At 43.9% G+C, this 13,549-nt stretch overlaps 1 protein-coding gene across 1 annotated transcript in view; it reads right to left on the reverse strand.

Annotated features, from left to right (window-relative positions):
• Positions 1-13,549, reverse strand: part of PDE6A (phosphodiesterase 6A) — a 133,017-nt gene that overhangs the window by 8,261 nt on the left and 111,207 nt on the right. The window contains exons 13-18 of the mRNA XM_083179634.1: positions 13,374-13,481; positions 11,904-12,013; positions 9,030-9,117; positions 5,810-5,910; positions 2,693-2,800; positions 147-210 (exon numbers count right to left, since the gene is read on the reverse strand). Of these exons, the coding sequence (XP_083035760.1) occupies positions 147-210; positions 2,693-2,800; positions 5,810-5,910; positions 9,030-9,117; positions 11,904-12,013; positions 13,374-13,481 (579 nt within the window). The remainder of the gene's footprint in view (positions 1-146; positions 211-2,692; positions 2,801-5,809; positions 5,911-9,029; positions 9,118-11,903; positions 12,014-13,373; positions 13,482-13,549) is intronic.

The following is a 13,549-nucleotide window of genomic DNA, read 5'->3' on the forward strand; positions in this document are numbered from 1 at the left end:
TGTCAATGACAGAAATATATTGTTTGTAAATGTGTTCAGAGTGTACACACTATATCATTTTTTTCAGGAGATCAAGGGAAAATGTTAGCATCATTTAGTTTGCAGTGTTGTCTACTGTGTATCCAGCATTAGGCAGTATACAGTACCTTGCTTTGAATCTCCCAGGGTTTTGCAATGGCCGAAAGATCACAAGCTGTCATCATCATTGCCCTAGAAAAACATAAAGCAATTACAGTTACATTTTTCTTGCACATAATATGTAATGCAAGAATGCATATTGGTCAGAACTAGATATTATACAAGAGTAGATGAATACACTACTTAAACTGATAGGCTGTTTCTCTTTACATTTAACCACTTCGGTGGTGTGGCTGGAAATTTTCCAGGCTCAGCTGCACTGCCACATGCCACGCTGGCATGCTATGATACAGTATGTAAGTGTGCGCCAGTGGTACCTCCAGCACTGGTGCGCACCTACAGATGGAACCGGCCTTAACTTTGCAGGGGCTGGCGATTCTATCGCCACTACCTCCAGCGGCCGGCTACCACCAGGGGCGCGCGCACACAAGACGCTTGCATGCCCCTTGGCAAACGAAGCGTGCCGCCGGTCCCTGCCACCTCCCCCGCTGGTCCCTCTCGCTGCCCCGACCCCCCTGAACTGGGCAGGGAGACGCTGCCCAGCCGCCATGATACTGGGATGCACGTGCGTGTAAGACGCACGGGCATCTCAGTATCTATCGCCGGAGCTCTCCAGCACAAGGGATCTGGCTAATGCCGGCCAAGGATGGCTGATGCTCCATCTGTACATACTGTCCACCCCCCACCCCCGCTCACCTATACCCTATCGCCACAGATCACTCCCGGCTGCCGCCATCCACAGCTGGGAGCATTCGGGCACTCGTGTGTTTGGGTGCCTGACCACACGAGCACCCAAACACCCAAGCGCACTCCCTGCCTCTGCCGGGCAATCCACCCTGAGTGGCCCCAAACTTTCCTGAGTGGCCGCTCTGGGCCGCTGCTGCTGCTTCTAGCTGCAGAGCACTACCTGCATAATAACAGTGGCTGCAACTTGAGTGGTGGGTTTTCCTGGGGCAGGACAAACCTAGAGGTAGGTTTGTTCTGCCCTAGGAAAATCCACCACTTAAGGGGTTAAGAGTAAGTGCTTTCCTAAAACCTTCAGAAAAAATACAATGCAAAGATCACATTTAATGACATCCCTTCCAGGAGCCCTTTGGAAAATCTGCTCATTAATATAATTCTGACATTATTCTCAATGATAACAGATGAATTAATAGAGTAATTTACAACTACAGTCTTGTTGGAAAAGACAGTAAGAGCCTGTCCCGGTGACTGCCTAACATTGACACTTTTCACTGCTGCTTTTGGGTACACACAGCAATATGCATGTTATTGTTATTCTGCATATCGTTAACAAAAGTTGTATAATGTGTACCCACCTTTACTGTGCATAACAAACCAGAGGTGTAAGTTAATTCCAGGTGCCCAGAGGCAAGTTTAAATTTGGTGCCCCCTCTGCTTAAAAAAGGTGTGACAATGGCCGGTGGAAAAGAGTCAGCCGTCTGCAGCATGAATCAGTCTTCTTTTGTGGGTCCGATCTCAGTGTCCAGCAGCAGTGGCTGGTGTGCGTTGTTTGCTGCAGCATAGCCTGAGCGGTACCAGGCAGAAGCTCTTCTGTGCCCTATTGCAGGTGTTACAGGACTCCTGGGACAGAGCGGGAGCACTGCAAAGCTCCATTGGAAGAGCAGTGGTCACAATTTGATCCAACTGTGAACCAGCAGGTGACCCTTTAGGGCAGGCATGTCCAACCTGCGGCCCTCCAGCTGTTGTGAAACTACACATCCCAGCATGCCTTGCAATAGTTTTAGCATTCCCTAATAGCAATATTATGGCAAGGCATGCTGGGATGTGTAGTTTCACAACATCTGGAGGGCCGCAGGTTGGACATGCCTGCTTTAGGGCTTGGAGGCACTACTGTTTTGAAATCATAATGCTCTTATTATAATACAAAATGCATAGACCACCTAATATTCCTAATACACATATTATATAGCTCTAAAATTAATTTATCTATAACATAGATCAATATCACTTGCAACTTTGTGTTGCAGGCGAATGACATCGCATTATATTATTTTGCACATTGCATGTAGTGCCCTGAGCGGCCAATATAGAATTCTTTGATGCATGTGGCAGTGAAGAAGCTTGTTATAGGGTCGCTGAGGTTCAATCAATCTGTAAATGGGTAGTTAGCACAGCAGCACTGGTGCCTTGGGTCCAATAACATCAAAGTTCCTATCTGTGCTGAATTTGTATGTTCTCCCTGCATTTACAATTCAACCAGGTGTCTTGGTGTTACTGTTTAATATTCTGTTCAAAAAAAATGTATGCAAAATAAAAGCCAGACTGTAAGCTCCTCTCTCCAGGCAATCAAACAATCCATGGAAAGTGAGGGACTTCATTATTTTCCATCCTGAAATCACCTAGCATGTTACAGCCCCATATCTAATATGTGATGTGCTCAGTGCCCGTGGAGCCTCCCTGTAGCTGGGATGCGATCTTTATAATCATAATGAATATTAATTTAAAATAAATTGCAATATTTATTATGTCACTAGTGAATAACACATATTAGCCCCAATCAGTTTACAAGGAAGACTGAGAAGAAACCTACATGATAATTTCTTTGCGGGTCTGTTCCAGAATCATATACTCCGTCCACGCCTTTTCACTTTCATATGTTTTTGACTGGTCAACTATCTTCTGGAACATAGACCTCTTCCTGCATGAACAGAAGAATCCACATCAGCTTTTACTCATTCCATATCGAAAATATTTTCTAATTTGTACTTGTCGTACGCATCAGTGGCTGATTGGTTTTAGGGTTATTGATGCCTTCATTGTGTATATGTGTGTGTGTGTGTGTGCTATGCTGTTACTTGGCAAGTGTTGCTGGTTGTGAAGAATGTGCTGGATCTTGCATGTTACTGTAGCTCTAGAACATTAATGGATGTCATGGTAGCATCCATGATGTTCATTGTAAATGGTACTGTATGTAGTTAATTTGCACACAGACGAAAAACCGATCGACAGAATCTCCGCAACTAACAGCCGATGGACAAAAGACAGACGGAACATCTACAACCGAAATACTGACATCAAAATGCCGAAAATCAAAACAGCAACAGGTACAAAACACAGACGAACCGAAATACCAACAGCCAAAATATTGACACAAATAATACCAAATACAGTTTTTCATGATTTTATTTAAAAAAAATGACTTGTTCATTACCATCCCAGTGGGCATAGAGGGAGAATAGAATAGTGTGCCAATCGCAGCAAGGAACAGCACCCAAAGCTTTACAAGTGCAGTATGCTATGCTGTACACTAAAACGGTGTTCATGTCGACAATGCAACTATGTCAGCATTTTAACTCGTTTGGCATTATGATCATGTTGGTATATTGAGTGTTGACATTTTATCTGTTGGTATTATGTACCTGTCAGGATTTTTACCAACGGTATTTACACCCTGCCGGTACAACGGTGTCGACCAAGTGATTGTATTTCAATTGTCAGGAAATCATACTGAACTAAATAAATACATAACTCTACAAACAATTTGACCCTAGGGTTCGCAAAAACGCGCTATATCGCGTATTTTACCCCAAAACAGTCCCCGGGGACTCAGTTGTCAAAACTAAAGGGGTCCCCGAGGACGCACTGTAAAGATTCTGTACCTGTGACTGTGAGACGCCTGCGTGAGCCGCTGCGAGCCAATCACTGCAGCGGCCGCCGGGACCCAATCATTGTACAGTGGCCGCCTGGCAGCCAATCACTGTACATTTTACAGGTTGCTGCCGCTGCGCACCCTGAAGCCGCGCGCCCTGCAATTTGAGAGTCACTGTGCGTCCCCCGGGCCGCCCCGCCATGTAAGTCCAATACGCTGCTGAAAGCGCGGGGGGGGACGACAGGATGGGATGCGGCTTTAACAGCCGCTCTCAGCAGAGTAGGTGTCGGTGAGCGGGCTGTCAGGATGACGGGGGTCTGAATGTGGCTAAAACAAATCAGAGCAGCGTGTCAGCTATTCCAGCCACATCCAGTCCCCCGCCGCGCTGATAGCCCGCTCACCTACTCTGCTGAGCAGCATGTCGCTTTTCCAGCCCTTGGGCAATGACCCCCCTCCGTGGCAAAAAGCAAAAAATGCCCCCCCCCCCCCCTCCACTGTGGCAACGAACCTAAAATGCCAACCCCCTTCCCACCTCATGGCAACCAACATAAAACGCCCTCTACCCTGTGGCAACCAGCATGAAATGCCCCCCAGCATGTACCCCCTGCAAGGAGCATATAACCCCTAGCAACAAGCATGTAGGTAAGCAGCACTTATGTGCTATAATATATACTTGTCATAAAAGTGTGTACTATAATGTGTACTTGGCATATCGTTGTTTTCTATAATGTGTACTGGGCATATCGTTGTTTTCTATAATGTGTACTGGGCATATTGGTGTGTTCTATAATGTGTACTGGGCATAATGGTGTGTACTGTAATGTGTACTGGGCATAACGGTGTGTACTGTAATGTGTACTGTAATGTGTACTGGGCATAACGGTGTGTACTGTAAAGTGTACTGGGCATAACGGTGTGTACTGTAATGTGTACTGGGCATAACGGTGTGTACTGGGCATAACGGCGTGTACTGTAAAGCGTACTGGGCATAACTGTGTGTACTGTAATGTGTACTGGGCATAACGGTGTGTACTATAATGTGTACTGGGCATAACGGTGTGTACTGTAATGTGTACTGGGCATAACGGCATGTACTGTAATGTGTACTGGGCATAACGGTGTATACTGTAATGTGTACTGGGCATAACTGTGTGTACTGTAATGTGTACTGGGCATAACGGTGTGTACTATAATGTGTACTGGGCATAACGGTGTGTACTGTAATGTGTACTGGGCATAACGGCATGTACTGTAATGTGTACTGGGCATAACGGTGTATACTGTAATGTGTACTGGGCATAACGGTGTGTACTGGGCATAACGGTGTGTGCTGTAATGTGTACTGGGCATTACGGTGTGTACTGCAATGTGAATTGGTACTACTATGTGACCACACCACTTCCCCCAAAAAAACATGCCCTAAATTTTTAGCGCGCGCCTTCGGCATGCACTGTCTCTTTTTTCAGGTTTATATAGTTTCTAGTGTATACTGTACGTATCTTTATGCGAGTGGGCCAATTGATACTCCCCCCCCCCCGACCCACTTGTGCCATGCTGGGGAGAAGGGAAGAGGAGGCTTTATTCCATTGGGACCCAGAAAAGGTCAGGTAGGACCCCAATTTTTAGAAGTTAAGGGTCCCCGGGACCCACTTTTTTGGGTGGTTTTCGCGAACACTGGACCCTATGCCATCCCTAAGAGTTGATAAACCCAACCAAGCCCCACACATGCAGATTTGTTTGTACAATTGAATTAAACCAGGCATGTCCAAACTATGGCCCCCCAGCTGTTGTGAAACTACAAGTCCCATCATGCCTTGCCACAGTTTTGCTATTAGCGAATACTAAAACTATGGCAAGACATGCTGGGATGCGTAGTTTCACAACAGCTGGAGAACCATAGTTTGGACATGCCCGAATTAAACAATATGACCTATATATGTGGGTAACCATAAAACAAACAGACCTAGTGTAAGATAAAAATAATTTTATGTGAGTAACCAAGCAAAAGAGATAGACTCACTACAATGCCAGTGCTAATATTACTAATGCAATACTTACTTGAAGTACAAAGCTAAATCTGTTGCAATGATTGCTATATCCATCATATGAATGGCATGGTCATACTGTCTCCTGTTCAGGTTCTGGTAGATGTTTATTGACTGAACAACAAAATACATAATAGCAGATAATGAAATTGATACTAAAACACAAAGAAACAATGTATTTCAAACAGACCCTCATAAACTGTACATTTAATATGCCTGGTGGAATTAAGGTCTCCAGAATGAGTCCAGGATGAGTCCGCATATATCTAGCTGTAGGGATTTTGTTAGAAGGCTGGTGTTGGTGGAATGGCATGTTTGAACTCTGATCTATTAGGGTCTGAGTATTGTGTATGGGGCAAGGTTTGTGTTTAATACAGTTGTTTCCTGGGCTCAGATACAGGGCCAGATGCACTAACCTTCAAACGTGATAAAATGGAGAGTGAAAAACAACCAGCCAATCAGCTCCTACCTGCAATGTCACAGACTGTGTTTGAAAAATGTCAGGCAGGAGCTGATTGGCCGGCTGTTTATCACTCTCCATTTTATCATTTTTGAAGCTCAGTGCATCTGGCCCACAGTATCTCTGGTTCCTTTGGACGTTAACTACCTCCTTTAGTTGTTCATTTTATTGTTGCTTAAAATAACAATAGCAGTAACTGCCTCGCTTTACGTCTTGTGGCCTATCCAAAAATACATGGCTTAGGCCAGTGGTAGCCAACTACGGTCCTCGAGAGCTACCAACAGTTCACATTTTCCAGACAACCTAGCTGCTGCAAAGGTGCCCTCATTACTCACTGACACATTTTCAAAGATCCACAGGTGGATCTAATTACATCACTTGTGATTCTGTGAGGAGATCTGGAAAACATTAACTGTTGGTAGCTCTCGAGGACTGGAGTTGGCTAACCCAGGCTTTTAGACTGATTCTACCCTACTGGTATCAGCTTCACTATCGGTCCAGATGGGATCTTTGTGTGCCTTTGGGAGGGAAGTTGGGATACCATGAGTTGTTGGTTGAGGGCTGGCAGTTGGCTCCCATCTAGGGGTTTTGTGAATTGGGCTGGCAATTGAACATATGGTGCACTGCATCTAGGGTTGTTCTCTCTTTGTCACCATACCTTTTCCCCTCCTCTTATAAATATCTAAGCTGACTCCTTTATCCCACCAATATGTCTCTGTATTATTATTTTATATAAGTTAATACTGTGAATCTGTATATAGATATAGGCTGACATCAGTACATATAGGTTCAAATATAATAGGGTGTGAGAATCAGAAAGTGAGAGATTTTGGGAGAGTTCTCCCATTTTATTAAAGTAGCAATCATTTACATGGCAAAACCAGGTTGATTTTGCCATCAACTTAATTGCCGCTTTAAAAAAAAAAGAGAAAACTCCTCCCCAAATCTCTCACTTTCTGATTCTCATGCTCTATTATATTTGGTCCATAGAGTTTGCTATTGTGCAGAGCCAGTAAAATTGATGCACTAACTACAAATAAGAAAGTGGGGTCTTCTGAAAGGCAAAATTAGCAGCAAATGTATTGTCCAAGAGACAACACGGTTTTGCTCCCCCCCGCCGGGACAATTTCTAACTTGAAAACACTGGCCGCACACTGAGATTCAGCCAATCAGCATGCGCCCAGTGTTTTCAAAGTCAGAAGTGCTACCCGGGCCGCCGCGCGACGGTAGCGCAGTATTTCCATTTCACTGCAGGGACCTGGGCAACATCATACTCAGCCGCGCCGCAGGGACCTCCAGCCTCTCCCTGACCACAGGTACCCCGGTGCCGCACGGACCCCCCTGCCAGCTTCCCGCTGCACCCACAAGCAGTGGGGAGCTGGCGAAGAAACAATGGCGCCCACATACCCCCGGCGCCTCCCCGCCACCGCAGGGGCTGCGGCCCTATAGTTACGCCACTGTAATGTGTTCCAAAACACCATTTTTAGGAATAGTATGGCAGTATGACAAGATCCATGCTTGCCATTATGTGCCATAGTTAAAAATAAATAAAATGATCCATAAATGCAGATTTTTTTGGGGAAAAATGCTGTGACAAAGAAAACGCTGGACTGGAGGGGTCCACAGGCCTCTTGATTTGGTTGAGTCAACCTTTTAAGTGAGATTGAAATGAGATGGTGCAAGACAGTGCCTGGCTACTCTCCATAATACTGTGCAAGCTATAACACAGTCTTTGGGAACCACTGCCTTGAAATACCGTAAGTTGCACATCAAGCATAATCAACTACATCCATAGTCAGCTTTGGACAAGTTGGCAAAAGAGCAAGGGTATCAGTACATGTGAACTCCTAAAAGGATAGTCAGACCACGTGATACATAGGGGGTGTGACTTTGGCAAAGTAGGGTGTGGCCAGTTGTCTTAATTTTGGAATGTTGAATGTTTGGTGGAAAGTAATGCAATATATCATTCCTAGAGATGATAAATGATATATCGCCCTCACCGTCAGCTCATGTTTACACCAGATATTTCACAGTCATATCACTAGAGCATTGCAGATGCTGATATATCTTGCAGATATACAATATCAATATCATATACTCCTGTATGAGTGTATGGGGTGCCAACCAACCCATATGCTGGCCACAGGAACTGCTGACATTGACATTAGGTCCAGGCTAGGCATGTTGGGCGGAGGATTGATAAATGTGTATGCACATATTGTTTGTGCAGAACACTTACCAAATCATTACCAAACCATTGGATCAGTCAACCCATCTACACACTTTAAGGCTCAGGTTTGCTTTTTAAACCACTTATAAAGACACAACATTATAAATAATAAGAAACATTATGAATATTAATTGAATAATAATTGAATAATATAATTATCAATAAAATATATTATGTATTAATGCAGTGGTCAGGGAACTCGGTCCTCACTACCCCACGCAGTGCAGGTTTTGCAGGTCTCCTCACAGAATCTCAAGTGAAATAATTAACTCCACCTGCGGACCTTATAATATGTGTCTGTGAGTAATTAGTACACCTGTGCACCTGCTGGGTTACCAGCAAAACATGCACTGTGTGGGGTAATGAGGACCGAGTTCCTTGACCACTGTATTAATGTAGAACTGAAAATGCTAATTACTATAAAAAGGTTTGGATTGCCGACTTTGGTTTGGAGTGCCTAATACAGTGATCACACATAGATTCTTTTTATGGCCTTACTCACAGCTTGATTGCTCACTATATTACATGTACATTGCTTGTTACCTCATCTTTAAGTAATGTTTTGCTGAATTCCAAATGATGCCTTTCTAGGATAGATGAGCCATGGAGTTTTGCTAGTGGATGTCCTGATCTGTATAAAGCAAAAACAGGACATTTGTCATAAATAAAAATGACCATTGGACTGCACTTGTACAAGTGGCGACTAATACCCCTTTTTGACCACCACAGCAACCTGTATTGTTGCGGTATCATCCCGGGTTGATCTGCAGTGTGAAAGCACCACTGACAAAATTCCTGGGCTGAGCAACCTGCCATTTTCAACCCAGGTCACAACTAAGGTTAAACATGGCTCTGACCCTATGGAAGAGGAACCACTGGGAGACAGCATCAGCCGCTCCGCCCCATTCCATTTCTGATGTCAGTGACCTGGCTTATTGCTGTGGTAGCTAAAACATTGAATGAGATAATTTGCTGAATGTAGCCCATAAGCTACCCGGGCCAAGCTTTGGAAAGCAAAGCTTTCTGGAGCTTAATAGATTCAACCAGATCACAGCCCTATAAAAGCATACAGGGACTACACTGCTGCGGGAGCACAGCAGATAGTGTACCTTGATATGAGGAATCCTAAATTGATGTGGAGATCTTTATAAAACAACAGTTATTAAAGGATTTACTGCAAAATGACTTCTCACCATGTCAGCTCAGGTAAGTTTGGGTGCAGAGCATTTTGTACCAAGAGCTCAGGTGCATTTAAGACAAGGGGCCAAAACTCAGTCCTCTGACACTTCACCACTTGATAGCAGTGCCTGGAACCAGGGGCGTAACTAGATATTCATAGGCCACATAGCAACGGTTTGTAATGGCCCCCTATTTAGCAACTGATGGTGACACATGTATGTAAAATATATTACTTAGACCAGGCTTGTCCAACCTGCGGCCCTCCAGATGTGCTAAAACTACACAGCATGCCTTGCCACAATTTGGCTATTAGGGAATGCTAGAATGATGGCAATGCATGCTGGGATGTGTAGTTTTAGCACATCTGGAGGGCCGCAGGTTGGACAAGCCTGACTTAGACAGTTAAGATGGGCCCCCTTCAGCTCTGGGCCCCATAGCAGCTGTACCCCTTGCACCTATGGTAGTTACGCCCTTGCATGGGACTCAGCTGCAAAGGACAGGAGTTGTTTTAGCTTCCAACCCAGGTGCTAGTGGGTCCCCCTGGGATTTGACTGGCAACACTGTGACTACAGCATGGAAGGTGTACTGCCAATGTGCTGCAGTGAGAGACCAGGGGTTACAAAAGAAATCCTAAACAGCTGAACTTGTGGCAGGTGGACTGGAGTCCTAGGGGCAGATGTAGTATTAAGCCTGGTAAAAGTGATAAAGAATTGATAAAGTGGTTATAAAGTGGAAGGTGATAATGCACCAGCCAATCAGCTGTGTTTGAAAAATGACAGTTAGAAGTTGATTGGCTGGTGTGTTATCACCTTCCAATTTATCACCGCTTTTTACTTTACCAGACTAAATACATCTGCAACCTAGTGCCAGTCTGCTGTTGTGCTATAAGAGAGGCAGCGTTCTCTAAAAAAGCTGCACAGTGGAGCAGTCTAAAGGTGCATGCACACTGTACAATCTTTTTGACCAATTTCGTTGAAAGACATTTACCTTGAATCCAGTGTTTTGGGCGAAAGATGTTGACGAAAGATATTGACGACAGATGAAAGACGAAAGATCTAGCTACAGTTTATAGGCTCTTTTTAAAAGATATCCAAATTGAGCTGCATGCACAGTGGACGAACAACCCTGTTAAACAACTGGCAGGTATGCACATCATCATTTGTAGTTCGTCGCAATCACACTGAAAGATATTTTGACCAATTTTGTTCAGAATGGCCGAAATTAAAGAAATTGGTCAAAAAAGTTGTTCAAAAAATTGTAGTGTGTATGCACCTTTAAACTCCAGATGAAGGGCCCGACCTTAATCTGCTGTCAAGCCTCTGCAATAAGCAGTGTTGCAAGTAAGGGGGTACGGCGTGGTACGGAGTACCTGTAAGAAATATGTTGCATGTACGCAGTACCACTTACCCCTAACCCATACCCTCCAACATGACCCATTCCATTAGGTTCAAAATTCTCTGTTTCTGGACTTCCCTGCCAGTGGCAGTTGCAGATGTGAGGCTGCAGCACAGTCCAATATTCAAAGAGGGGAGCCACACCTACTGCCACCCCAAACATCACTGTCCTAGACTCAGTGACAGTTGATGTGACCCCCCTCTTTGAATTTTGGACTGTGCAGGAGCCCCACCTCTGTAATTGCCACTGGTAAGGAAGTCCAGGAACAGAGCATTTTGTACCTAATGGAATGGGTCATGTTGGAGGGTATGATAACCCACTGTCAGTTCTATTTTTATTTTAAGTCTAAATATAATGCATCTGCAGCTCGCCCACCCAGCGTTATGATTGGTGCTGTATGCAGCTATCGGCTACTGCTGATTTAGCCTGTCACACTGACAGACATCAGCGGCGCCGACAGCATGAAGAGCAGGCTCCACAATTGTAAGCACAAGCTGCCCGGCTCTCCCCCAAGCAAGAGCCAACCCACCCCCAGTCATTCCCTGTTTCTCATTACCTGTCTCCTGATGCCACGCCACTATTGTCATTTAGTCTCTCCTCTAGCTTTGTGTGACCACGCCCCCTCATGACACATGACCACGCCCATTTTTGGTGGAGGCTATCAGTACCACCAAGAAAAAAATTCTACTTGCACCACTGGCAATAAGGGGTAGCAGTATTTATCAAAGTTTGCTTGATTTTGTAATTTAAAGTTACATTTTGTATTAAAAGTGCTTGTCAGTACAGTAATCGTAGTGGAGAGAACACAGACAGGTAAAGAGACTGTGACAGGAGTATACTTACTTCAATTGGTAAAGGTTATTAGTGCCTCGGTGGTCAATATCGTGGCAGAATGCAGCAGTGACCATTGCCATGGCCTCCAGGTCTGTAAAATAACGTTTCAATTTCCCTGTCTGTAAAATGATTACAATGAAAAGAGATATTAATGCATCGTAGAGACGTCACAAAGCACAAAGGCCAGAATAGCTAACAGCAAACGTATTGACATATGCTTTCATGACACTGTAGATGGTTATACATAACACCGGAGGGTGAGAACTAGGGCGTCACACGGGTGTACGTGTCAGCCATGAGTTCTACAAATTAAATAATATTTCCATAATGTGTTTCCTATGAATGACTTTCACAGAAAATGAATGATACAATTGTTTGTGCGATTATCTTCCATCTGACAAGATTCTGTTTACAATCACCTCTCCAGGTTGTTAGCTCTGGAAAAATGAGTCAGTAGAAGTGTTGGCAGGTGTGAGTCACATAAGCTCAGCACTCCCAGGCATCAGGCAACTGTGGGGAGTGTGGTTTAGGGGAAACAAATAGCATTTTGCTCAGTTATTTTAGAACTGTATTACACAATGATTTGGAAATAAAGGACAATGGGTACCTAACAGGCCCAGTAACTAGCGATACACGCAGGTGAAGCTGAAGCATTATTTACAAAATTACATTTTATGAATAGAAAAAGCCCTTTTTTGCAACAGTTTCCGGTTTCCCTTTACGATACTGCAGAATCCCTTTCTGCACTGTATTTGTAAATATGCATTTTGCATGACCATATTCCTTACCCACGAAGCCAGTTCCGCTATTTGTCACTAGTTATGTCACTGTTAGTGTTAGGCCCCTATTTTGCTGGTGAAATAGAACATTTTGCAGAAAAATCTGTACCCAAAAAGAATATAAGTTTGAGCTTTAGTTAATATCAATGGGACCTAGACCCTAATTCTGGTTCACTCGCAAAGGCAAATTCCTTCTCAAATGGACAAAACCATGTGCACTGCAGGTGGGGCAGATGTTACTTGTGCAGAGAGAATTAGATTTGGGTGGGGTTTTACTTCAAAGTGAGATTGATATTGCAGTGTAAAAATAAAGCAGTCAGTATTTACCCTGCACAGAAACAAAATAACTCACCCAAATCTAATTCTCTCTGCACATGTTACATCTGCCCCAACAGCAGTGCACATGGTTTTGTCCATTTGAGAAGGAATTTGCCTTTGCGAGTGAACCAGAATAAGGACCCTAATGTATTGAGATCCGCATATTAGGTCTATAACACCTGCTCTAGATTGTATTTAGTAGCATGTGACTCTTTAGCTGTTGTCATACGCCCAATATTTTGTTCATTGTCTGCTGTAGAGTCACATCTACCCTTCCATGTTATCTAGATAGGTTTATAATTGTGATTTAAACATACATCTAGCAACTAATTCATAACCAAGTCAAATAAGATAACAATATACTCTTGCATTGTTCCCTTACCATGAGGAGGGTGAACATTGTTTGGCCTACATTGAAGCCGTGCCGCCAGTTGTGATAGGTAATTTTCCTGTATCCTTTGCTTACAGAGAATATAAAACGTACTAAAACCTGTAAATGTATAACATATTAATAGCATTTTTATAATAAGTGAACAACTCATCCCAGCCAATCAGATT

Source organism: Crinia signifera, chromosome 4 (assembly GCF_055691185.1).
Source record: "Crinia signifera chromosome 4, ASM5569118v1, whole genome shotgun sequence".
Classification (NCBI taxonomy): domain Eukaryota; kingdom Metazoa; phylum Chordata; class Amphibia; order Anura; family Myobatrachidae; genus Crinia; species Crinia signifera.